This window comes from Bubalus bubalis, chromosome 21 (assembly GCF_019923935.1).
Source record: "Bubalus bubalis isolate 160015118507 breed Murrah chromosome 21, NDDB_SH_1, whole genome shotgun sequence".
NCBI classification, from domain to species: Eukaryota; Metazoa; Chordata; class Mammalia; order Artiodactyla; family Bovidae; genus Bubalus; species Bubalus bubalis.
In genome coordinates, this window is record NC_059177.1 from 43102651 (window position 1) to 43128518 (window position 25868).

General features: G+C 46.3%; 1 protein-coding gene across 8 annotated transcripts in view; it reads right to left on the reverse strand.

Moving 5' to 3' along the window:
* Window positions 1-25868, reverse strand: part of FLNB (filamin B) — a 139445-nt gene that overhangs the window by 30302 nt on the left and 83275 nt on the right. For 5 of the 8 annotated variants that reach the window (XM_025272811.3, XM_025272810.3, XM_025272809.3 and 2 more), the window contains exons 14-30: window positions 25389-25532; window positions 25014-25137; window positions 24521-24681; window positions 23279-23369; window positions 22847-23016; window positions 19454-19571; window positions 16558-16820; window positions 14513-15110; window positions 13313-13486; window positions 12069-12231; window positions 10965-11125; window positions 7732-7899; window positions 6642-6734; window positions 5792-5915; window positions 4494-4650; window positions 3270-3459; window positions 795-1042 (exon numbers count right to left, since the gene is read on the reverse strand). In XM_025272811.3, coding sequence (XP_025128596.1) covers window positions 795-1042; window positions 3270-3459; window positions 4494-4650; window positions 5792-5915; window positions 6642-6734; window positions 7732-7899; window positions 10965-11125; window positions 12069-12231; window positions 13313-13486; window positions 14513-15110; window positions 16558-16820; window positions 19454-19571; window positions 22847-23016; window positions 23279-23369; window positions 24521-24681; window positions 25014-25137; window positions 25389-25532 — 3147 coding nt within the window. The remainder of the gene's footprint in view (window positions 1-794; window positions 1043-3269; window positions 3460-4493; window positions 4651-5791; window positions 5916-6641; window positions 6735-7731; window positions 7900-10964; window positions 11126-12068; window positions 12232-13312; window positions 13487-14512; window positions 15111-16557; window positions 16821-19453; window positions 19572-22846; window positions 23017-23278; window positions 23370-24520; window positions 24682-25013; window positions 25138-25388; window positions 25533-25868) is intronic. The other 3 variants (XM_025272814.3, XM_025272813.3, XM_025272812.3) reach the window with 1 other exon arrangement.

Below are 25868 nucleotides of genomic sequence, written 5' to 3' on the forward strand. Positions count from 1 at the left end.
ACCAAAGGACGGCGTGAGGACAGTGCTCAGCGACAGTGCCGAGCGGGCAGTCTGAGTTCAGCAGACTTCAGTCTGCTCCCCGCTCCTATGTGGCATTTGTAACAGGGCCAACAGTGCTTCGTTTTAGGGGTGAAATGAAGGACTGCTCCTAAGGTTTCTAACTCCTTTTCCTGGTGTAAGAACCTAAATAATCAAAGGAAGATCTAAATGTCACTCAGACTTGAAAATTAAAGGGTCTAGCCATTCTCTGGCCCGGAGGATTTGCATAATGCCTTCCTTTTATTGCAGATGTTCCTAGGTTCAAAAGACAAGCTACTTCCCTCTCATCATCAAAGTTCTGAATCTTTCCAAAACACAACTGGAGGTACTTTGAGTCCTCGGACATGAGAGACAAGTCTCTAATATCAAGAGCATGGGAGCCTCTCTCCTCCAGGGGAGAAGGGAGGAGGAAGAACCAGCAGAAGGAAAAACTGTAATGTTTTACTTATGGACATTTTTTGGGTCAAAGTGTAATTTTTCTGAACTGGGCTTAGGCCACGACATGGCCTAAGACCCAGTAGCATGATGGATACTTTGATTGCCAATATGATTCCTTAAAACCACTTAGAGACAAAGTGTCCCTGGGTCTCTAGAGATTATTGCAAGGTCCTGATTGTTTAAGGAGATTTTTTTTTTGTTGTTTAAACAGAAAAAAAAAAAAACTGGCCCAGGAAGTCTCAGTTGGGGTTTAACAATCAGCAGCTGTTACTGTCTGTGCTAACAACTGCATGCTCTAGAGAAGGGAGCTTCCTTACCATGACAGTGAAGGGACTGTTGGGAATATCGACGCCACCAAAGCGCACATAGATGACGTAGGTGCCCGGCTTGGCAGCTGTGTAGAAGATGTCATAGGTGCCGTCCTCATTCTCGATGACATCAGCCTCAGCCTCGGTGCCGTCTGGGGTCAAAACTGTGCAGGTCACTTTGCCCTTCCCAGCGGTCTTGGCATCGACCACAAAGCCCACTTCCTCGCCGGTTTTCACAGTAGAGGCGATTCCAGGCCCTGGAGAAAAGTTTAAGAGGAAAGTATGGGAGTTTAAACCACAGACATCTGCTCTAGAGGCCCAAGAACAAACTGCACACCTTTGTTGTATCTTTGAACGAATGTCAGACCCTCAGCTGCTGCTGTGCAGAGGGATGACCCAGAAATGCCCTAGAGAGAAGATGCTTCTCCAGGGAGCATTCTATCCATCGCTTATTAACTAAATAAGGAGCATCTGTGAGTTCTGAGCGACAACCGTATGCTAAACCTGCCTTGCTGGCATTCCAGGGTATGGGCATGAAGGTTGACTTTAATCAGCAAACACATACTGGGCATTTAAGTGCCAGATATATACAAAAGGGAGCACACCACAGTCTCAGCTCTCTAGATGCTCAAAATCTAACTGGGCGGATGGAGGCAGGTGGACACAAAGAACGACAGTTCAGTCTGCAGTGGAAACACCGAGGGAGGACTAAGTCACACACAAAATAATAATATAATAACCAGGAATTCCCTAGCAGTCCAGTGGTTAGGATTCCTCACGATCACTGCCCGGGATGTAGGTTCCATCCCTGTTTGGGGAACTAAGACCCCAAGAGCGGCGTGGTGCAACAACAAAAAGCAGTCAATGGCTGTTCTTCAGAGAAGCCTCCTAGGTGAAAGTTTAAAGATACATCCCAGGGTTGCCCCACTGACAGAGGCATTCCTGAGAAAGGGCATTCTGAAGGATGGGCACTCTAGGCTAAGGAAGACTCACAACCTTTGCCTCCAAATGATACCAGTGTCTGCCTCCCCTCATCTATGGCACCCCTTTACTGATGGTCCACAGATCAGGGAGTACAAGAAGCACGCTGGAAAAAGAAACCAAAGTGTGTGGAAGCAGCAGGGAGTGACAAGAACATACTGAGACAGTGAGCAGTAGAAGGAAGATGACAGTCTGGCCCTGAATGACAGACTAAGAGGAGGGGCCAAATGAGACCCCAGGCTGAGCAGTCTCCTGCCTCAGCTGGGGGAGGCAGAAGAGCCTAGAAAGCCAGGAGGAAGTCCCTACTTCTTGGGAGTCCCTTAAACAGCAAGAAGATCAAGCAAGGCAATCCTAAGGGGAAATCAATCCTGAATATTCATTGGAAGGACTGATGCTAAAGTTGAAGCTCCAATACTTTGGCCACCTGATGCAAAGGGCCAACTCAGTGGAAAAGACCCTGATGCTGGGAAAGACTGAGGGAAAGAGGAGAAGGGGGTGACAGAGGATGAGACGGTTGGATGGCATCACCGACTCAGTGGACATGAATCTGAGCAAACTCCAGGAGACAGTGAAGGTCAGAGAAGCCTGGCATCTGCAGTCCATGGGGTCGAAAAGAGTCGGAAACAACTTAGCGACTGAGCAACAACAACAGATTACCAAAACACAATCTAGCTGTCCCTGGAACAGCATAGACCTAACAGGGGGCAGACTGGCCAGTGTTAGAGAATTTCTCAATTTTGTGGTGGGTGCTGAGCCAATATGAACAATTTATAACCTTGCCAAAGGTTTGGCTTTTATAACCTAAAAGCCAAAAGCATTTCTCCATTCAGAATAAGATGAGAGAAACAGGAAACATCCAGGGTGGACCTCTGTTAAAGTTTTATTTAAAGAGAAGCAAATCTGTTTCCTTTCAGAGAAAGGATTCATGGTTTGAAATCTGCTTGAAGCAGCATCAGAGTTGTCTATGATATTCAAATGGTTGTGTCTTAGAAATGAAAGGAACTATGATGCTCAAATATTCCTAGAAAATTCCCAAGACACTCAAACAGTTATAAACTAGTTATATTAACTAGTCCTGAGTACTGAGGAAAAACCTAGGTCCTCTAATGGGTTTCTCTAATGCTGGCTTGAAATGCTCTTGAGTAAATCTCTAAAACTAAACCATCTACTCATGAAAGGCGTACATTTGATGTTTTTTATGAGAGCTGCCATGACAGTTGAAATCTCAACAAATCACCCACTTTGAAAGTAATTATAATAGTTTCTATGTGCCAGGCACTGCGCTAACCACTTCTCAAGTATGACCTCATCTGATCCCTCTGTAATAGCCCTATGAAAGTCTCTGATCCTTGGAAGAACTTCGTGAACTTAAATGTTTTCCAGAAAGGCCTTCCATCTAAGTCTGACTGAGGCTGAGAATAGCTGAGCATCTTGCCCTGATCACACAGGGATGAGATGGCATGCGCTGGCTTTGTGATGCCCAAGTCCTTGAGCTGCACTCACCCGTGGCCAGGCACTTGCTGGCATCACCCGTCTGTGTGGCCCGGATGCGGTAGGGAGACAATGGGATGTCATCCCCACCGTAGGTGACCCCAATCATATACCGTCCAGTCTTGTCCGGGATGTAAGTGACGGCATACGTGCCATCTTTATTATCGTGGACAATGGCTCTTTTGGGTTTCCCCTCTTGGTCCTGTGGATCACAGAGAAATGCTATTTAGGATGTTGTCATCTAACCATTCAAGAAAAACCTTGACACATTAATTAATGTGGGGAAAGAATTTCTGGTTTAATCCATTTTGGGAGTGGTGGGAAGCAGAGGGTCACAGATCTTTTAACACTGTGATGGACATGAATAATTTCAGTGACTTTTCTGTCAAAGGAACAAATAGTTCTATCTCAAAATCCACTGAAATGTAGGGAGACAAGGGGGCAGAGGCTCCTGCATGCACACCATCACCTTCACTCCCCCTTCTCTCTTTACTAACGGGACCCTAATTCTTAGCTAAGTGTGCTGTTCCCAGAACATGAGATGCCACTTCCTAGTATCCTTGGCCACTAGGTACAGCCATGACTCATGACAAACTTCCAGCACACAAGAAGAAGGTGAAAGTCTTAGGAGGGACTTTTAGTTGGGCTGCTTAAGAGAGCTGATTGAGTTGGAAGGTCCCTTCTGCCTCTCTTCCTCCTTCTTGCTTGCCAAGTGGGTTGGATGGCCAGCATACCAGCAGCCTCAAGGTTCATGAGGAGAACTCAGGGACAGAAGCCACATGCTAGAACAGAGGAGCAGAGAGGTGGAGCCTACTTCCTTCCTAAGTCACGCAGCATGCAGGGACTTTACCTGGCCTCCAAACCTCTCTAACAAGAGAGACCTATGAATGTGTTTAGCCACTTTTATTTAGGGGTTTACTGTGATATACAGCAGAACTTAGTCCTAACTAATCCAAAGAGCAGTTTTAAACATTCAAAAATTTTAAATGTAGGAGCAGTTATAATAGGGAGCAAAATACACGAGATTCACCAAAAAGTGGTACCTGGAGTTAAACCCCTTAGATTTCTCAGGCGAGCATGTTTGTTCCCTGCACAATTACTGACTCTCCAGTGGGGAAATCTGACAAACATTTTCGTGAGATCGGGAATTGGTTGTTAAAATCTGATTCTTATCCCTGACTGAGAAATGAGATCTTACTAATGCAGTCTGGCTCCAGAAAAATCACTCAAAATTACCGTTATCTGAACAGCAAGCAGGCCTTCCCCAGCATCTCTGGCATCGATGGCAAACTCCACAGGCAGGCTGGCAGGCACACCGTAGGTACTGAGGCCAGGGCCACTGGCGGTCACTTTGCTGGCATCGTATGTGGGAAGGACCTTGACCTTAAAGGGACTTGACAGACACATGCACATCCCAAGTCAGTACAGACACACTTCAGTCCAGCTACATCTGACCTCTCTCACACAAAAAGACTGGGATCGAGTGGAGGGATTTCTACAGCATTTAGGACTCAAGAGCCTTAAATCCAGAGAAATTTACAACCATGTAACCATCATATAGCAAATCAGCTTTCCCTTACTGAATTCCATGGGACACCAACTAATATCCATAATATTTTGGGAAACATAGGGTTAAACACATATAATCCACTTTTGTTTTGCTAACACAATGGTCACCAAAATGGAAAGAAAAAATATTAAAACTGATGCTTTCAATATTATCCCGTCCTCTTATATTCTATATTTTAGTGTGTTTTAGATGATTCAAAACTTATTAATCAAGCATTAATAATACTACAAATGTAACTTATGATTTATACATTTCCACAGAGCTAGAGCTTTATGTAAAATATATATATTAGGAGTATAGGTGAAACTTCAAATTTTAAGTATGCTAAAAAAAAATTCTTTGTAGACTGTTCTGAGAGATAAAGAGCTTATATAACATGCTTTGTATTAATATGAACAACATCTCTTGAGAATGCTATTGTCAACCAAATTCTCAATTAGTAAATAAGTTAAAAAATCTTTGCCCTGATTAGAAAACAAGTTGCACAGTCACCAGAAAGAAGACTTTGATGAACTAATGCACTTCTTAATGTCAGCTCATCTTTACGTTAAAGGTGGCTGAAAGGAACAAATGTAAGGGGGCACCAAAAGAGAAGGAGACACAAACACCATGGCTAGTGTATTTTTAACGCTTGTGTAGGGCATGCAGGTTTTTAGCGATGCTGACTGGATGGATGGATTGATGGATGGATACTTGGATAGATGGATGTGTGGATGGATGGATACATGGATAGACAAATGGATGGGAAGATGGATATATGGATAGATACACAGATGGATACATGGATGGGTGGATGATGGATGGATAGATAGATGGGTACATGGATAGATGAATGGATAGGATAGCTAGATGGATAGATACATGGGTAGATAAACAGATGGGCAGGCCACCAGAGCAGAGCTAATCATGAGACAGGAGGTTTTGAGATTGACTTGGACCCCTTCTCTAAGGGTCAGGAGCTTACCTACGCGGGATCTCTTCGTCCGCGTACTTAACAGAGACCATGTAAGGGCCCTCCTGGGATGGGGTGTAGGTCACTGTGTGTGTGCCATCACCATTGTCCACCACGTTCACTGGCTCCACCAGGCCTAAAAACAGACAAGAAGACTGATGGAACTGCCTGGCCTGCCCTTCACTCTGCCCTGGGCTGAGTTCAAAAACTATTACATTCATCCCTGAGAGCTATGGGTTTCCACCGATGAGTAACACACAGGCAAGCAGGCCATAATCAGAGGTCTAAGAAATCACAGGAGACAGGATGGCCAATTCATGGTTGCACAAATGCAACCATGAACCTAAGAGACACCTTTAGCTTTTTGTTGGCTCAAGTACACTCAGTCAGACCGAGAGTATAATTAAGGAGACTGCCTGCACTTGTTGCTGGAGGGTGCATGCTGCAGACATGCTATCCTTTCAAGCTGGTTAGGCATGCTTGGGATGTGGCAGTTTCAGTCTACAGCCGAAAGAAGGCCAAAGAATCCAGAACTCCGAACTGCAAAAGGTAACCAATGGGCCGGCCAGTCAAGACTTGTATCCATCTTTGAGCAAAAACCACTATGGCGCCAGCATGTTGGGTGTAGCATGCAGGGCAAGTGAGAGTACATTAAATCATAGTCAAGGCATGCATTAGGTTGATAGATTCTAGATCCCAGTTCTAATCAAGAGTCAAGAAATAGTCAACTGAAGGGGAGCCTAATCAAAGCATGCCATACTCATGAAGCAGATGAGGCAGGCTCAAGGCAGTTTCAGAGGCAAGGCCAGCAAGGCATTCAGGTTCCATGCATCAGAGCAGCAGCCAGTGGGAAAATGCAAACCTGTCTCCATAAAGTCACCCTTCCGGTCACGTTTAAAGAACCCTGAAATGGCTTTCAAGGGGCTGCGCCTTGACCAGGAAATCGTCTGATCAGCTAAAATTAAAAGGCTGTTATTTCGGTGTCCTCTGTAATAGAGGTAGATGTCTAAATAAAGCTTTTCGCTCTTTCTTTCTTCTTCTTCCTCACTCTCTCTCATGCACACCCCACCCCCAACACACACACGCATGGGCAGAGGTCTTGAAGAGCTCAGCAAGTCAGTGGAATCAAATTCCAGCCCTATGACTTTATTTCCCCAAAACCACTTCTGCACTGAGCTTCAAAGGGCATAACCTCATGCTGAACCCCATTAAGGAGAAAGTTCCTCTTCAAAGTAGGAAGCCCTTATTCACCACTTCTGTGAAGCCAAGAACACATCATTGAGGGAAAATCCAGATAACTCAAGAGATGAGGCAGAGAACAGCACATTTTTATATGCTGGGAGAGGAAGTGCGATCACCTACCAAAAAAGGTAAATTTCAACACACATCCACATTTGTCCCAAAAGGGCCTCCTGGCCACACCCAACCCAAATTGCTTTCCAGGCTGCAAAAGGGCAGGTCAAACTGCCAAGGAAGCCCATTCCCTAAGAGACCTCTCTCTTGGGAGCTGGGACAACGACAAGGCGGTGTGCCATGTGGACTAAGTGTTGGTCCTTTCCAGAAATCTGGAGTGTGATCCTACATGAGCACCAAGGCAACCCGAAGAGAGTCCCACAAATGCCAAAACATACAGTTCTGATAATTTCATATGAGAGAGCTCCAAATAGTGCTTGCTTCATGTCACTACTTCAGAAAAAATATATACATAAAATTTTAACAAGACATTTAGGGTTACATTATTAAAGGAGGGGAAAGATAGACTGCTAGAAAAATAACAGACCTGCCTACTTTTTAAGCATGAACTTCCACTGTTTAGCTAGCACACAGAGCAATAGAGTAATTTAAGAAATTTAAGTTCATGACTAAACTCATAAGCAAACAGCCTGCTCTGGATCAGGCTGTCCCTGTCCTGAGCAGGAGAGCATTGGCAGGAAGGAAGGGTGTGTACCTACCTCGTGGACCCATGACCCTCACTTCCAGAGGGGCCAGGCCGGCCTTGCTGCTGTCCACCGTGAAGGACTGCAAGACACGAGCTCGGACACCGGAGCCCAGCCCAGGGCCAACAATCTTGACCTTGCTGGGGTCCACAACATCCTTCACAGGAACCCTGAAGGGGCTGCCTAGAAAAGAGGTCACGGGATTCTAAGTACAACCCCCTTAGTGACTGGAGAGCTTGTGTGCACCCAGAACCACCCTGTTGCCCCACTTAGGCTCTCACTGTATCAGCTCCTTCTGCCTTGCTGTGTGCATCCATGTGTACCTACTATGTGCAGACATGGTGCCAGGTGCTCGGCCCATAGTACTGAACAGCACTCTAAGACTTAGGTAAACAAGTCACTATACCATCATATGTAACACAGACTGGAGCTGCGTACAAGGTATCAGTAGACTCTGAAGGTAATGAATCCAGACTTGTGCCACAACTAAGGTCAGCTCAGTTCAGTTGCTCGGGTGCAGGCAAATTAGAATCAAGGGTGGTAAATAACAAAGACCATACAAAGAACCAAGGCTCTGGCTTACCCCCCCCCCCCCCCCCCCAATAATAGCCAGGCTTCAGTGGCATCTGGTTTTTTGGCTAAGTGAAGTAAACAGCTGACCCTGGCAAAGGCAAGCACCATGCTCCATGCTGGAAACAAAAAGGAGTTTTATTTTAAATACAGCTGAGGAATTCAATGCAATGGCAATGAACAAACTTTAAAGCCAATCACCAAGTTAGCCTCCCATGGAAGTGGTCTGAACTTAGCAGGAGAGTAGCCAAGAACCAACAAGGTAACTTAAGATCTAGAGTGGTAGCTATCAAGCAATTTATGCCACTCTCCTGCTCTGTGATCCAGGCAGACATGACCAATCAATCACAACAGCCTTTCTTCCTGATGCATTCATTCCAGTCAATCTGGTGGTTGAAACAGTCACCACCAACAGACCACAGCTGGCCCATCAGAGGAAACCAATATGCCACTGTGGGTAAGACAGATACCTTGTTTGTGTCATACCAGGAAAAACCATGCTAATATTTAACCAACCAGAATTCCTAGGAAAATAAATTAGAACCAGGGTGTTGAATGTTTCATGGCAAAAACTCTGCATTCTCTTCACTGTGAAGCCTGACACTAAGACAACCAACCAATGTTTTATTGAATGATTCTGTCTGGGAAAATTCTGGGGTCTAGAAGTTGGCATTTGGTTGTGGGAGGCAACAAAGCCTGAAAAATGTAAATAAAAAAAAAAGAGGCACCATCTACATCTGATGAGAAAATTCCAATCGGGACTCTTGCTGTTGTTATGCTCCAACTCGGCCATTTAAATCTAGCTCATGAGTCAGCCACAGGGGCCCAACCTCTCACCTGATTCTGCACGGGGAATTCCAAAGCTGAAGGCATCCAGAAGACCTTCTCAATAAAGTCAAAATAGTTTTGTTGCCATCAAAATCAAGAGATGCTCATCCCCACTGCTGTCTCCCGGTAGGGGTCACCAGGTCATCCCCCTGGTGACAGCCATCCACCCATTCTCAAAGCTCTACTTTCCCATCCCAAGAACTGCACACTTGCAAAGCTCCAAAAGGTCCCCTTGGCTCTGTATTGTCTTGAGCCCGGCTGCCTTTGTAAATACTAGACAAGAAGCTCACAAACGGCAGGAGCTTTGTCTTGTCTGTGGCTGAATTCTCCTTGGCAAGTGATTATAGAAATTAAAAACTCTATATTGAAAGAGCTGTAAGGACAAGTTTGAGGAGAAATGTCATTTTAAATGAATTAAGGCTTCAACAATGGCATCACCGACTCGATGGACATGAGTTTGAGCAAGCTCTGGGGTTGGTGATGGATAGGGAAGCTTGGCATGCTTCAGTCCCTAGGGTTTTGCAAAGAGTCAGGCACAACTGAGCGACTGAACTGAATTGAAGGCTTCAACAAACATCTGAGTAGAATGAATTTGAGTTGAATGTCAATATTTCCCAATCAATATGCAAAAGGAGGAGTGATTATGGGTGTGTGTGTATGTTTGTATATGATAACCAGCAAGCAGTCAGGGGACATTCCACCTTCCTGGAAGTCATTCCAGAAATCCAAATGTAGGGCCCTCACCCTGCCCCCTCCTTGCAGTCTCGTCCTGGCTTATGGCCTTCAGAACAAATGACCCACCCAAGGTTTCTCCTGCTTTCACCACACCTGAGACAAGGTGTGCTAAGTTGCTCAGTCGTGTCCAACTCTTTGCAACACTATGGATGGTAGCCCACCAGGTTCCTCTGTCCGTGGGATTCTCCAGGCAAAAATACTGGAGTGGGTTGCTAGGCCCTCTTCCACAGGATCTTCCCGGCCCAGGGACTGAACCCGCATCTCTAATTTCTCCTGCATTGACAGGTGGGTTCTTTACCTCTAGAGTGACCTGAGATAAGCTGACTAACAGCAACCCTGGAGTCCACAGTCTTGTGTCTGCACCATACGCACTCATCTACCCTTCTGGATGGGTGCTGGGTGGCAACCACTTCATTAAATAAACAGAACTAGAATCTATGAAGATTCCTTGGCCGGAGCATGAAAGTTAGAGAGCTCTTCACTATGTAAGTCATTTTTTTAACTGTCTGAATCATTTATAGCAGTGGTTCTCAACTACAGGTGACGCTGCCCCCAGCACGCTTGTGACAACATCTGGAGACATTTTTGGTTGTCACAATATGAAATACAGAAATACCATGTAATGAACAGGAAATTATTATTAAATTATTCCTATTTTTCACAGTAAGTGTCCATATAACATCATTAAATAGAAATCTACATATAAAAATTTGAGTTTGTGTGTCTTTATTAGCTACCAGGACTGTCAACGGAAGAAGGAAAATAAGATGTGTATAAGATGAGTAAGAACTAACCACAAAATAAACTGGAAATTTTCAACTTTGTGAAGAATCAGCTTTTCTTTAAGATCTAGGTCCTTCAACATGTGAACAACCATGTCGTTCAGTCAAAACTGAATTTTCACAGTCAAAACTCTAAGCCAATGTTTTTTGCCCTATTACTGATCCTCTTGGGAACGGAAATATTCTTGGAAATGCAGCCTGAAGGAAAATTCTCCCTTTGCAGCTACTTTAAATATCAGACATTTTTTCCTTTTCAGAGAGATAAGCTAAATCAAACCTGCTTTCATGCAAAACTCAGTTCTCCTTTGGGTTCCCCTCAGAAGGACAGCTTACCAGGAATGTGGGCCCCTCCGTATGTGATGTTCACGTCGTAATCTCCCGGAGCAAAGGGGACGTACTCTGCGCTGCAGCTGCCGTCTTTGTTGTCTCTGCAGTTTATCTTTGACTCGGACGGTCCCTCCACAGTTATGCCGAGACCCCCAATTCCTGCCCCTCTGCCAAGTGTGAGAAATAAGGCCAAGTTGTACTAGTGGTTCATGCCAGGCTGCTTACTGCCAAAATTCACGTAAATCCCTCTATAAACTATCCAACCTAGCCAACTGGACTCAACTACTGTGATACCTCTCACAGTGTAATATGAATTTCTCAACAGTGTAATATAAATACAAACAGCTTTCACCCCTCCTTTCCAACGCTCACCCTTCATGTGTTTATCTTATCTAATTGTATTGGCTGGGAATGAAAGGACAATTCAGGTATGTGACTTGTGACCCGTTTTAATAGGAATACTTCTAATATTTCACTTAACTATGACATCGGCTCTACATTTCTGAATTATCAAGTTAATGAGCTTCCATTTAGGCCTGCTTTGCTCAGCAGTTTTATGACCATTATCAACAGCTTTTTGGTACTTTTAAAAGCATACCTGGTCTTCCTCTGCAATATAAGTCTCAACAGAGGAAGATGCCTCACAAATCATGAAATAAAAAGCCTCTCAAAAGTTGGGAAACCATAAGTAAGTAAGAACTTACTTACAAAACAGAAAGACTCACAGACTTATAAAACGAACTTATGGTTGCTTGGGGGAAGGGGTAGTTTGGGAAGATCACATATACACTGCTATATTTAAAATGGAAACCCAACAAGGACCTATTGTATAGCACACGGAACTCTGTTCAGTGTAATATGGAAGCCTGGATAGGAGAAGGTTTGGGAGAGAATGGGTTCATATATACGTATGGCTGAGTCCCTTCTCTATTCATGTAAAACTAACACAACATTGTTAATCAGCTATACCCCAACACAAAAGAAAAAGCTCAAAAGAAAAAAAGAGTTGGGAAACCATGATATACCTATAAACGTTTTGAGAGCACTTAAAATACCTAGGGCTACTCTCCTTTTACAGAGTCAACACACGAATCCCAGGCCTTTGCTTACCTGGTAACCACCGTGAAGACGTTGGGCTTGTTGGTGAAAGCCTCCTTCAATCCAGGTCCTTGAGCTTGAACCCGAGAAGGCTGGCAGCCTTCGGTCACGGCCACTTTAAAGGGACTATTTGGGACAGGCACATCATCGTAGGTTACCTCCACTACGTGGAGGCCTGTTCAACACAACACAAAAAAAATTTACTTGCATAAGAGCCACTTGTCTGCAGAAAATAGCACTCTAGCTTTCAAGTCTATGTGCTACCTCAAGCTATTAGGAAAGGACAGGTTAAACAAATAGCAATGCTGCTATGATTTGAGTTTAAAAAATACAAACTCTTTATGCTTTTGTTCGCTTGGCAATCACATACCAATCCCATTTCCTAACACACACACAAGGCCTGACCAAGCAAATATCCCTAAGTTTATTTTCAAGACAGTCATCTTAAACACACCATCTTGATATGACAAAATACCCAGTCACTAATCAAAAGACAAAGAAAAGCCATGAAATAGAAAAGCATTCATGAAAATGAAAAGAGACAGAAAATATCTACACCATAACATCCAGGGATTATATACACAGGGAATGAGGACATATGCTGCTTATATTTTTTTAATGATTTTGTGATTTATCAAAATTTTTAATAATTCCTAATATTAAGAAAGAAACTGGACTCCCCTAGAGGTGCAGTGGATATGAATCTGCCTGCTGATGCAGGGGGCTAGGGTTTGATCTCTGGTCTGGGAAGATTCCACATGCCAAGAAGCAATTAAGCCCGTGTGCCACTACTGAGCCCCCAGTCTAGAGTCCGTAGGCCACAACCACTGAGCCCACATGCCTCTAGCCCATGCTCCTCAACAATGAAGCCACTGCAATGAGAACAGTAACCCTTGCTCGCCACAGTTAGAGAAAGCCCACGCAAAGAAAGCAACGAAGACCTAGCACAGCAAAAAAATAAATAAATTTTAAAAAGAATCATGTTAAGAAATTGCACAAATGAGCAACATGCCATGACATCACCCCATAACCTGCTCAGATGAGTCTAAGGCTAAAGTCAGCCTCTGTTGTTACACAACAGAGCCAAAACACCAGGCACCAAGCAGGCAGAGGGCTCTGTTGGGGAGGCCCAGTCACTGTGCCCATACTTCTGCTGAGGCAGGCAAAGCATAGGGGGCAGGACTTAGCGCCAGTCACTGGGAGAGGCGGTCTAGCACAGCTCCAAGCAAGAATCACGTTCCAAGAAGACAACTCACCTTTCTCGAAGGGCGTGTATTCCACCTGGTAGGTCCCATCAGCATTGTCTGTGACGAAACACTCCGTGGAGGCTCCGGAGGGGTTGGCAATGTGGGCCTTGATGTGGTCGCCTCCGACCTGCGTCAGGGGCCGTGAGTCCACCGTGAAATCGGTGGTGGCTTCACGAAATACATCTGTAGAACAATCACACAGGTAAGAATGTCCCTGGTGGTCCAGTGGCTAAGATTCCGAGCTCCCAATGCAGGGGCCCGGGTTTGATCCCTTGTCAGGGAACTAGATCCCTTGTGGCACAACTAAGGAGCTCACATTCTGCATGCTGCCACTAAGACCCAGCACAGCCATACAAATAAATTTTTAAAAATATTTTTTAAAAAGAATGGATATCTCAGACAGAGGCTGTCTCAGCAGTTCAGTGATTAAGAGTCTAAGCTTCTTATTGTAAAGCAATTATCCTCCAATTAAAAAAAAAAAAAGATTTCGAGTTCCCACGGTAGGAGGCTCGGGCTGTATCCTTGGTCAGGGAACTAAGGTCCCACATGTGTGGTGTGGCCAAAAAGGAAAAAAACAAAAAGAATGTAGCTAACACCTCTTATTCGGCAGCAAACCCTAGAGGCATGGTTCTCAGCACTTTATTCTAATTTCAGTGACTGCTAAGACAACCAGTTTCTTTGTCTCAGAATCAGGAATATTAATGCCCCTGCCCCCCGCCTTCAATCTCCCTGGCAAAAGATGATTCTTTCAGGGTAGGCTCCCCAAGTAACAACATAACCACCTGCCCACTTCTTGAGAGAAACGTGAGATTCAGGACAGGCCAAAGGGTGAAGACAGCAAGAGCGGTATCAGCCAGCAGCACATTTTAAACCTTTTTCAGGTAAGTGCCAAAAATGCAATATGTTCTGTATCCATATTTGAAAGAAAAAAAAAATCAAGACCTCTAGCTTTGCCAGAAAGAAAAGAGGCGGGGAAATCTGCTGACAGTGCCGGGATTCTGAGGAAAGGGGGGCTAGGCATCAGAAACACCATGTGCTCACCCCTCCGCTCTAGTCTCCTCTACCACTCGCCGAGGCAGAGACCACAGGTGAGTTTTCTCCTCCCTGGCCTGATCTCTGCAGACATTTGAGTTTGCAGCCCTGAAATTCTGAGCTTCAGGGGCATCCCCTATAACTTTGGTGGCCTCCTCCTTTTTTCACGAAACCTACCTTTTCCTTCTATTCCCGGCCCAAAGACTTTGACCCTGCTGGTGTCCACGGCGGGCTCCACCTTGACCCTGGTGGGGAAGTGTGGCACCAGCTCCCCGCCGTACTTCATGGTCAGCGTGTACATGCCGGCCGTCAGGGGCACATAGGTCACCGCGTAGGTACCATCTTTGTTGTTCTCGATACAGACTTCGGCTTTTGCCCCTGAGTCCGAGACTGCTTCCAGGCCCAGGGTCCCTGGCCCAGCTTCTGAACAGTCCACGCTGAGCAGCCCGGGCTCGCCCACCTTCCCATGCTCGAGTCCCGGGCCGGACGCCATGACTTTGGAGGGGTCAAAAGGCATTTCAATGTCGGCTTTGAAGGGAGAGCCAGGTATGTGGACTTCTTCGAAGAGAATGTTGACGAAGTACTCCCCGGGCTTTGTCGGGAGGTAGGAGACGGAACAGGTCCCATCGCCGTTGTCTGAGCATTCAATTTTGGCCTCGCATGGGCCTTCCACAGTTAGGCCGAGACCTCCAGTTCCAGCTCCTTTGGTGTCGATGGTGAACTCGGCAGGTTTGCCCACAAGACCACCTCTGAGGCCAGGACCATGGGCCTTCACCTGTTTGAACACAGAATAAAAGTCAGACTCGGCTTTATGCTGGTATCAGCCACTCAGCAAGCCTGCTTTCAACAGCCAAGCCTGCACTCGGCACTCAACTGCCCTTGGATGAAGTGGTCCTTCTCCCGGGGGACTAATGTGTCACACTCGCTCACCCACAGTGCCAAGTTACTGCCATGTTTCCCTTAGTGGATGCTGAAATGGCCGACAAAGGGGGACCTGACTGTGAACTCATTCAGCGCGCAAGGGCCCAGCAGAGGCGTGGTCCCCTGTGTCCTGCCAGCCTCGCCTCCAGTGCCGGAGCTGGACACCCAACATCCAGTCCAACAAACGCACTCCAGTTTCCTGGGCTGAGCACTCGCTGAATGCCTTTCATGGATTTCACTGTGGCTTTGGCTGCTACACCTCTCTCAACAAATTCAACATAATAAAATACTAAACTGTAATGGTGAATACATGTCATTATATGCTTGTCCAAATGCATAGACCATATAACACCAAGAGGTGAACCCTAACATAAGCCACAGACTTCAGGTGACAATGATGTTAGCACAGATTCATCCACTCTAACAGCTGTAGCACCCGGGGAGGGTGGTGACCATGTGGAGGCTATCATGGGGGCGAGGGGAATCTCTGTGCCACCCTCTCAATATTACTACGAACCTAAAATTGCCCTAAAGAATAAAGTCAGATTAAAAAAAAAAGAAGAACATTAAAAAAAAAAATGCTTTTAAAAGAGGGAGCGGATGGGGCTTTCATGTGAGATTCAACAAATGAGACACTTTTATAGGATTCATGCCATGCAGAACGCTGGAAATACTTTGGAACCTTTGACTCAGGGCCACAAGGAAGAAATGATAATGAGAGGAATCTATTTTTCTTTGTATTAGCCAAATTTCATTATAATAACTTGTGTAGGATGAGCTCACTGCATGTGCCAGACGCCAGACTCAGGCCTCCACACCCATCATCTGACCTCACCCTGAAGGCCCACTTTGCAGGGAGTACCGTTATAATGCTGATAAATCAAGGACAGGAGTCCCTCACCAAAGGTTCACAGCCAGAGTGAGAGGAGGAGCAGGACTAGGACCCAGCTTCGCACAGGACCCTTCACGCTGGATGACAGGAGACAGCTACTATCAGTCACTGAAAACTGACTTATGGGCTTGTTTTCTATTTTGTTAATGGTTTTAGTGCAGTTTAATTTCACGGGCATTGTCTTTTTTATTGGGGGGGCCATGCAGCATCTCAGTTCCCTGACCAAGGATTGAATCTGCACCCCCTACATTGAGGGCAAAAAGTCTTAATCTGTGGATAACCAGGAAAAACCTAGAACTGCCTTTGACTACAAAAGAATTTTCTAAAGGTTTTCACCAGGCAGAACTGAAGAAGGACTGTTACATCTGCCAAGAGACGACACGTTCTGGAACAAAAATGAAAAACTGACCTTGGAGGGATCAGGTGGCAGCGAGGCCTCCACCATGTAAGGGCTTCCGGGCACAGGATGTCCGTCATAGGTCAAGTCGATGGCATACAGCCCTTCCTCCCGTGGGATGAACTTGGCCGTGCTGCTCTCCCGGCCTGCCACGGGTGCCACCAGACACGGCACGACCTTCCTTGAGGGGCTCAGGATCGTCACGTCCAGCTTCCCCTGGCCTCCTGCTCCCCTGGTGTCCACGGCGAACTCCTGGTCCTTCCCAACTTCGACTCCTGCAAAGAGAAACAAGCCAGAAGGATGAGCTGACCCTGCAGGAAAAATACTGCTGAGAGCAGAGATGGTTCCTTGGACACGGAATGTTTTCTCAGCTTCTGCAACAAACGGTTGACTCAGGATGAGAGGCAAGACTGAATAAGAATAATCAGCATTCTAGCCTCAATAATAACCAGTACAAGAACATGAAGTAACCACTGATGATAATGACAGCCATCATGCACTGAATGCATTTTCTATACCAGGCATGAGGACAGCATATCACCTCTCTTAATTTTCATCACAACCCTGTAGTGTATGTATTAGCAACCAAAGAATTTAACAGATAAGGAAACTGAGACTTGGGGGGAAGGGGGTGTGAAGTGAGTCATCTGGGGTACCTATCTCACAGACCACAAAGCTGGGACACTGATCTAAATTGACTTGACCCATGATCTGCAGTAAGTTATAACCTGATACTGTTGCCGCTTCTCTGCCTACTTTCATTATTAACTTTGCATCAAAACACTCCCAGAAGCCAATGTTTTATTTACTGGTTCTTGGCAGCAAATTCCATTCTACAGCCAAAGAAGGCAGAAGTCACAGAGCTGGCCAACGCAGAGGCACTGAAGCAAGTCCTGAGAAGTGACTCTCTGTACTGTGCTGATACTTGAAAAGTATTTGCAAAACAGGGCCACAGAACACCCATGTGTTCCATTTGACAATAACAAGGAAGGGACTTTGAATCAAAACAAAAGTACTGGGAGCCCAGGGCCCCTAGCACAACCCATGGAAGTCCTGACTGGGGCAATACAGGGCATGCCAAGATGAATGGTGTCAAGCCACAAACAAAGAGGCCTCAGAGATCCACATCCCAAAGACTCTTTCTAATTGGCTTCGTTCTCATCCTAGTCTGAGTCAAAATCCTCAGTGTCTTGGAGAAAGGAGTACCAAGGGGACACGTGAAGGATTAGACAGTGGCTGCTCCCCAGGGACAAAAGCCAGCATCAAGCTCTTGCTTCAGAGGCCCTGGATCTGGGAGCTAGCCTCACTGACAACTTGTACATTTGGGTCACAGCACCCTGAAAGTGCTCACCAAGGGTTCCCCCAAAACCCGGAGAAACCCTCATAAGCACAAGAATGCTGTCCTATGGGTGTATACAGAGCCCCATGTGACCCCAAAACTAGGAAAACACATGCCACTGAAATGCAGCCAGGCTGTGGCTACGCCGACAAAAGGATCGAGGTATGAATGTTCTTCAAGACACACTGATGGCAAAAAGGGAAGCTGAAGACATGCGAGTATCTCAGGGCAACTTTAGTGCAAAGTAAATTTTGCTAAACATTTTCTGTTGGCAGTTAAGTATATACAGATGCATCAGGTGGCCAAAGTATTGGAGTTTCAGCTTTAGCATCAGTCCTTCCAATGAACACCCAGGACTGATCTCCTTTAGGATGGACTGGTTGGCTCTCCTTGCAGTCCAAGGGACTCTCAAGAGTCTTCTCCAACACCACAGTTCAAAAGTATCAATTCTTCGGCACTCAGCTTTCTTCATAGTCCAACTCTCACATCCATACATGACTACTGGAAAAACCATAGCCTTGACTAGATGGACCTTTGTTGGCAAAGTAATGTCTCTGCTTTTCAATATGCTGTCTAGGTTGGTCACAACTTTCCTTCCAAGGAGGAAGTGTCTTTTCATTCCATGGCTGCAATCACCATCTGCAGTGATTTTGGAGCCCAGAAAAATAAAGTCAGCCACGGTTTCCACTGTTTCCCCATCTATTCGCCATGAAGTGATGGGACCAGATGCCATGATCTTCGTTTTCTGAATGTTGAGCTTTAAGCCAACTTTTTCACTCTCCTCTTTCACTTTCATCAAGAGGCTCTTTAGTTCCTCTTCACTTTCTGCCATAAGGGTGGTGTCATCTGCATATCTGAGGTTATTGATATTTCTCCCAGCAATCTTGATTCCAGCTTGTGCTTCTTCCAGCCCAGCGTTTCTCATGATGTACTCTGTGATCATGTGTTAAACTAGAGAAGCTGAGCGAGCAGCATATCAGTGCCTCTATTATGCTATTCTCTTTACTTTATTATTGATTCATTCAGTTGTTTCATTACGTGAAATAAGCTTGTACTAATAAGATCCCTAACAAACTAAAGGATCATCTGGATGGGAATAGGGAGATGCATCATAGTTGTGGTTTCTGAGTGCCTGGGAATTGGTTTTTACGCTCGACTGTTGACCCTAAGGTAGATTCAGTGATCAAAAACAGTTGGTACAATAGACATTTAGTGGAAAGCCGCATGCCTCCAATTCTCCTTGTCATAAAAACCTTCCTTGTGAGGCCAGCAGTTACTGAGGGCTGCCTCTGAGTCAGCTCCTGAATTACTGGCTCATTTAATTCTCACGATAGGCCTGTGAGTCTTCTTCCCCCACCTCCACTGAACAAAGGAGGAAAGGGAGGCTTAGTGAGGTGAAGGGACAGGCAGAGTCACAGAGCTACTCCACAGCACAGCCCTAATTCAATCGCGAGTCTGCCTGACTGCAGAGTCTCATATGGCAAAATTTGCTCCTCTGCGAATTGTCTTTGAAGGGACTCTGACTGCTCTTCAGCGACCCGTCCCCCCCTCCACTCTTGACATACTTACTGTTTTCCAGTCCATTAATTTTTATCCTGCTCAGATCCAGCGGAGCAGCCACACCCACGGTGAATGGGCTCTTAGGGATAGGGTCACCACCGTATGTAACCAGAACCTGCATGTTGCCCTGGAACAAGAGAGAAAACCAAGGACACATGTGGGTACCAACAGACTCACTTGATGTTTCAACCTGCCCTTCAGGATTTTCATTCTTCCCAGAAATGCAGGGTATATAACCCCAGCAGATTTATAAGGTGTCTCAGATATATCTAAGTTTTTAGCCCCATGGCAAGAATGACATAGAAATCAGACTAAAAAAAAAAAAAGCAACTCTCAACAAGAGGAACAGCTTCAAGAGCACACCACTGAGGTGTGCTTTTAAGCATTTCCTCAATTCCATCTGAAAATGGTGCTAAGAGGTGGTCACCATTTTTCCAGGCAATAAAACTACAGCTCAGGGATATGAAGTCACTTGTCCTAAGTGTGAGCCAGGCCTCACACCTGTGGCAGCTGCACCTGAGTCCCAGATGCTCTGCCACACAAGCTCCTCATCGAACACACACCCAGCCCGGCCACGGGCAAGGCAGGGGTTGTCTGGGGGCCTCTAACTGAAAAAAATCTTTCTTTCCCATGGCCTGGGATTTCAGGCCACTACACTGCAAAAACTAATTTGCAAGAGTTCACCTGGGGCTGTTCTAAGACCCCCTGCACAGTATAGAAACTCCCACATCGATGTCAAGGAGGGAAGAGTTGCCAGTGAGAAGGCGGACTGTGCCTATGGGTTCAGCAGGCCCCCCGCCAGCAGCACTGTGGCCGAGGAGGCATGGCCAGTCCCGGCCCACTCACGGCTGGCTTCCTCTCGCCACGGTCGGCTGAGTGCCTCCATCCACACCAAGGCCCCATGAAAACCCACAGCTGTCTCAGCGGATTAAGGTTGTCCTCACCTCAAATGTCTGGGTATCATGTAAGAGGATGTGGGAGGGGAAGGAGCAAGGGGGAATCGCCAGAGGGCTCGCTGGAATTCAGCCCCCGCTGAAAGCTGTCACGGATGGAGTTTTAAAAGGGTGTAGCTTTTGACCTATGGAATATTTTCTTATATTCCTTTTGTAATAAAGAAGCAGGGAAAAGCCAAGATAAAAATGAGGCGCCTCTATGAAGGAGGGAGTATTGACTTTCTAGGATGGATTCTGCACAAAACCACTGGGTCCCCTCCCCCCCGAGTGTCACATCTCAAGGCTTCCCTGGTGGTCCAGTGGCTAAGTCTCTGCGCTCCCAATGCAAGGGGCCCCAGGTTTGATCCTTGGTCAAGGAACTAGATTCCCATATGCCTCAACTAAGAGTTCTCATTTGCAATAAGGATCCTGCATGCCATGACTAGGGATTCCCTGGGGACTCAGTGGTAAAGAATCCACCTGCCAATGCAGGAGACGTGGGTCCCATCCCTGGGTTGGTTAAGATCCCCTGGAGAAGGAAATGGCAACTCACTCCAATGTTCTTGCTTGGGACATCCCATGGACAGAGGACCCTCACGGGCTACAGTCTACAGCGTCACAGAGTCAAACACGACTTTGTGACTAAACAACGAAGACCCAGCACAACCAAAAATAAATAAATAAATAAAATATATACACATATATTACTAATATTATTAGTAATGCCATATTACTAATAGAGCACTGGGTCCAAAAGTCCTTTCTGAGGGGGCAAGTCAAAACCTGAGGCTGCCCTGACATCTGCTACTTAGCCACTTTCCAGCAGCTCAGTTGAAACCCAACAAGGCTTATAGATACAGGATCAAGGGTCTCAGAATGTTTTTAGAAGAACCTATGATCTTGTGATCTTGACCAGTGAGCGTGGCCATGTACCTTCTCCTCAGGAATGTGGAGAACTGAAAACAAAGATGCTATCGAGCTGGTGTCGCCAGTGCCGAGGCTTCCATCAGCCCTGATAAGCATCAGCAGGAAAACAATGACCTACATAGCACTGAGTGTCCTAATGAGAAAATGGCATTCACCTATGAGAGCTTCCCTTTTACCATTATTAATAAGGAACCCTCGTGAGGACAGAAAGAAACCATAGAGAGCATCCAGGGCAATGGTAGTTCCAAAGTCCTTTCTGGGGGTGCAAGTCAAAACCTGTCCTGATGTCGACAACTTAATTTCTAGCAGCTCTGCCGAAACACAAAAAGGTATATAGACACAGGATCTGAAAGAAGCAGACATGGAGATGAAAGGCCACACAAGAACCTGCCCTAGAGAACCTCGCACCGCCAGGGAGGTTTTCATAGAAAAGATTCCATCTCCAAGGATGTGTAGCCCCCAGTGCACGGGGACACCCACACCATTCCCTCATCCTCACTGCACCCCTCATTCTGCCCCACTGCATTCCAGCGAGGTCCTCACTGACAAGGCCCGGGGTAGGAGTGATGCTTCTCAAACAGTGCTTTGGCAGAAAACATTGCCCTTCCTCTCTTACAAATGGCATTTCTCATATGGGGGGGTTCTGCTTCAAGAATGAAGGGGGAGTTTCCTGGTGGTCCAGTGGCTAAGAGTTCACGCTTCCACTGCAGTGGGTGTGGGTTCACCCCCTGGTTGGGGAACAAAGATCCTGCATGTCACACTGTGTGGCCAAAAAGTAATAATCATTGTCAAAAATTGTTTTAAAAAATGAAGGATTCTCAGAGGTTTGGAGTGACTGTTTGAAACACTATGCAGAAGTAGCATAATCTAGTTTTTTCTACAGGAGTACGTGCTCCACAGACCCTAGAGGTGTAGGCATGAATCAAAACAACATTTTAAACAAGTAGGCATAAATTCATATGGAGAGGTAGATTTGTAGGCCCTTCTTGTCTAGAACAAACAGCAAAGCATGTGGCATGACAAAATCCTGTCTGTATTCCTCTAATTTGTAAAAGGGAGTAATTTAGAGCTTGAAGGACCGCTTCAGGATTGAGGGACTAAAAGCTCTTTGAGTAAGACCCCACTGCACCCCCTTGTAAAAAAAGGGTGAGGTAAGGCAAAAAGACCAGCAAGGATAAACAGAGGTGTGGCGATTCTTTCCCCCTGAGTAACTAACAAAAGACTCAAAGGCAGCTGGTAAGGAGGGGAGAATGTCTATGAGAGAGAGGCAGACACTAGGTCCAGTTTCAAGAGCTCAGCATTTCTCTGCTAAAACCCAGAATGGAGGTGGGAAATTGGGGTGGGGAGGGACGGCAAGCTTCATGCCGGTACTTGGGGAAGCCACCAGGCCCTCCTGGTAGAACCAGCCAGGCTTTGTGTCGGCGTTCCTAGAGAGGTTCATAAGGAAAGGGTGAATCTCTTCCTCTCACACAGGAGCACAGATCCGAGCTGAGATTATCCCCTGGTGTCTAAAGTGACCCAGCCCAGGCAGGCAGGGCCCTACCTGCTGGGTGGGTGTGTATTTAACGGTGTGAGAGTAGTCATAGTTATCGATGATATCCAGATCCTTCACGGCGTCGCCAGGGCCAGGGCTGCTGAACTGCACGTTGAGCGGGGCCTTTCCGGCCCCCTTGGTGTACACAGTGAAGTGGGTGGGCTTCCCGTTTTCCACACCTGGGAGGAGACAGTGAAGTGAGGAGACAGGCTCAGCTGGAGGAGTTTCACTTTTAGAACCAGTCTGACAGGTTCATCAACAGCAGCTTCCAGAAGGCAGGAGGTGGAGACAGGGGCTGGCGCTCAGCCACGCCAGCAGCTCAGCTGAGCGCAGCCTCTGCTGAACTGAAGCCCAGACAGAGCGCCTGCTCTAGGGGAGGCAGGTCACTTCCGGCCCTGGGCCCACTGCTTCCAGGGTGAGCTCGCGCACACGCCCTCTTACCTGCTTTGCTGAGCCCTGGGCCTTCTGCCTTCACTTTGCTGGCGTCGTGGGAAGGGTCGACCTTGACTCTGAAAGGGCTGGTGGGGATTTCCTGTAGCAGAGATACAGTCTCAGGAGGAAAGTCCCTGAAGCCATTGCCTGAGCTTAAACTTCTGCCCAAAGCAAAGAGGGAGACACCTCAGCACTTCCAGTCTAGCGGGTGGTGAGTAACTTCTGAGTAATGATCGGTCAAGTCGTTACATGCTAGCATCAGGTAAGGGCCATCAGTGGCCATCCTGAATCCCTGGATCCCTGACCTCACAGTTAGAGGTCCTGAGTGTCCACAAACCACCCTGAAAACTCTCAGCCTTTAATACCAAATGCTGAGTACTTTTAGGATGCAGAAACACTAACAAGAATAAAACCTCAAACAATAATACATGGGATCAGAGGAAGGAAATGTCCTTCAAGGACAGCAGAGAGCTAGGGTTTGAGGAATGCAAGGAACTGATTAGCAAGGCACTGACTGTAATGCTTCCAAAAGAATCCTGCAGGGACTTCCCTTGTGGTCCAGTGATTAAGACTCTATGCTTCCACTGCAGGGGCAATGGCTTTGCTCCCTGGTCGGGCAACTATGATGACAAATGTCAAGTTTCCTGGCAAAATATTTTTAAAAATATAATAAATCTGATGTTAGGAAAAAAAAAAAAAAAAAAAACAACACCTTGCACTATAAAGGCAGGACAGGTCAAATGGATGAAGCCAACTCAAGACCAATATTTGAGGCACGGAGTTTCCTCCCCTATGTTTATGTAAGATGCATCTGAATCAACAAGATTCCATGGTTCCTAAAACGGGTACTGCTCCTCCTGGTCTTCATTATCACATGTAAATATGAACCCTACTTGAAACTTCTAAACACTTCCTATTAAGGCTGAGGCCAAGGTCATTGTTTCAAAGACAATGAAGTAGAACACAATCTAGAAATTCATTACATTTCATTCAAAAACCTGATGATAGTTTATAAAAATCTAACTTCTTTCCAGAGCCTGGCTTTCAACCACTGACTGACTATGCATCCCTATTTTCATTAGAAAGTGGTAACACTTTAGTTTTGGGTGTTGTTATTCCTTCTTGGTTTTAAGCAACCAGAGAGAAAAACTATTGGGCAGAGTTCTCAAGATACTTTCTCTGTTGCTAAAAAAAAAAGAAAAAAAAGGAAATACACACACAGGTGGCCAGAAAGAACCCTTGCCCACACACCTGAGAGGCAAAGAGAACTTTGATAGTGTATCGCCCAGCAGCAGGAGGCACATATTTGACAGTAAACGTATCATTGGCGTTGTGAATAATGTCAAAATCCACGTCTTCCTCCTCGTCACTTAACACCCGGGCATCACATTTAATGCCAACGCTGACATCACCTGGAATAGACCAGCCTATTAGCACTGATTTACAAGAAACGGCACGTCCCATGCAATCACTTCCAGCTCAAGCTCACACCCCAGAAAAGCAGCTGGGAACTTTCCAGTAAGTGACCCGAGAAAGGGATGGTATTCAAATCAGGGTTTTGGAGCAGGAACGGAGGATTAGCAAAGATCGCACCACCGAACTGACTCAGACACTCATTAGATGAACAATCATCTATTCAGGTGGACTGTTTCTCCGTTCAAAGTTCATTGCCCTTGAAACGTTACAAAGAGAACTTCTTTCCCAAGAAGCAACAAGGAGCGCGCTGGGTAGAAACCCCTTTCACCTTCACCAGCCTCAGTACAGTCCACGGTGAAGTGAGTAGGCTCGTGTGCCTTCAGTCCACTTCTCTCCACTCCTGGCCCAAACACTTTGACCTTCTGGGGATGGCTACCCTGTCCGATGCTGACCTAGAGAGGACAGGGACAAAAGCTGTAATCAAGTTCTTCTCCATGTGGACCCAGTAAAGACACCGTCAGTTGTTAGAACGTTATACGTGGGGACAATCTACAGCACCCGGCCCTTTTGGCCACGCCATCTTCCAAGGCACACCAAGCATGGTGTTTCCATGTATCTGCCTTGACCATCAAGCATGGAGCCCAGACCTGCCTCAGGACCGGGCTTTTTCATACCATGACCAGCATTCCACTTCATAACCTACCCGGTAAGGGCTGTGCGGGATGTTGACACCTCCCCAGACCACGGCAATGGTGTGCTTGATGGCCTTAACTGGGGTGTATGAGCAGGCGTAGGTGCCATCCATCCGGCTCTTCATCTGGATGTCAATAGGCTGGCCATCCCCATCCTGCAGAAGAGCAGGGGCCAAGTACAGAGCTGGCTCTCACACTGTCTCCATCAAACAGGGCCATGGGTCTTCCCAAATCACCACTCACTCATCCAACCAAATTTCACGGAGCGCCTATGATGGGCCATGTTCTCAATACAGTGAACACCAGTGATAAAACACTATGTGCATTTATTATCTTTAATTGCTAACAACAAATGGTCTCCCAAAGGAAAGCCATGGTCACTCAGTGCTTCTTAACTGTGATTCCTGCCTTTAAATCCTGGGGCCAAAATTCAATTAAATGAGAGAAACATATTTGCTACACTCTTGTTTACAAACCCTCCCATCACAGCC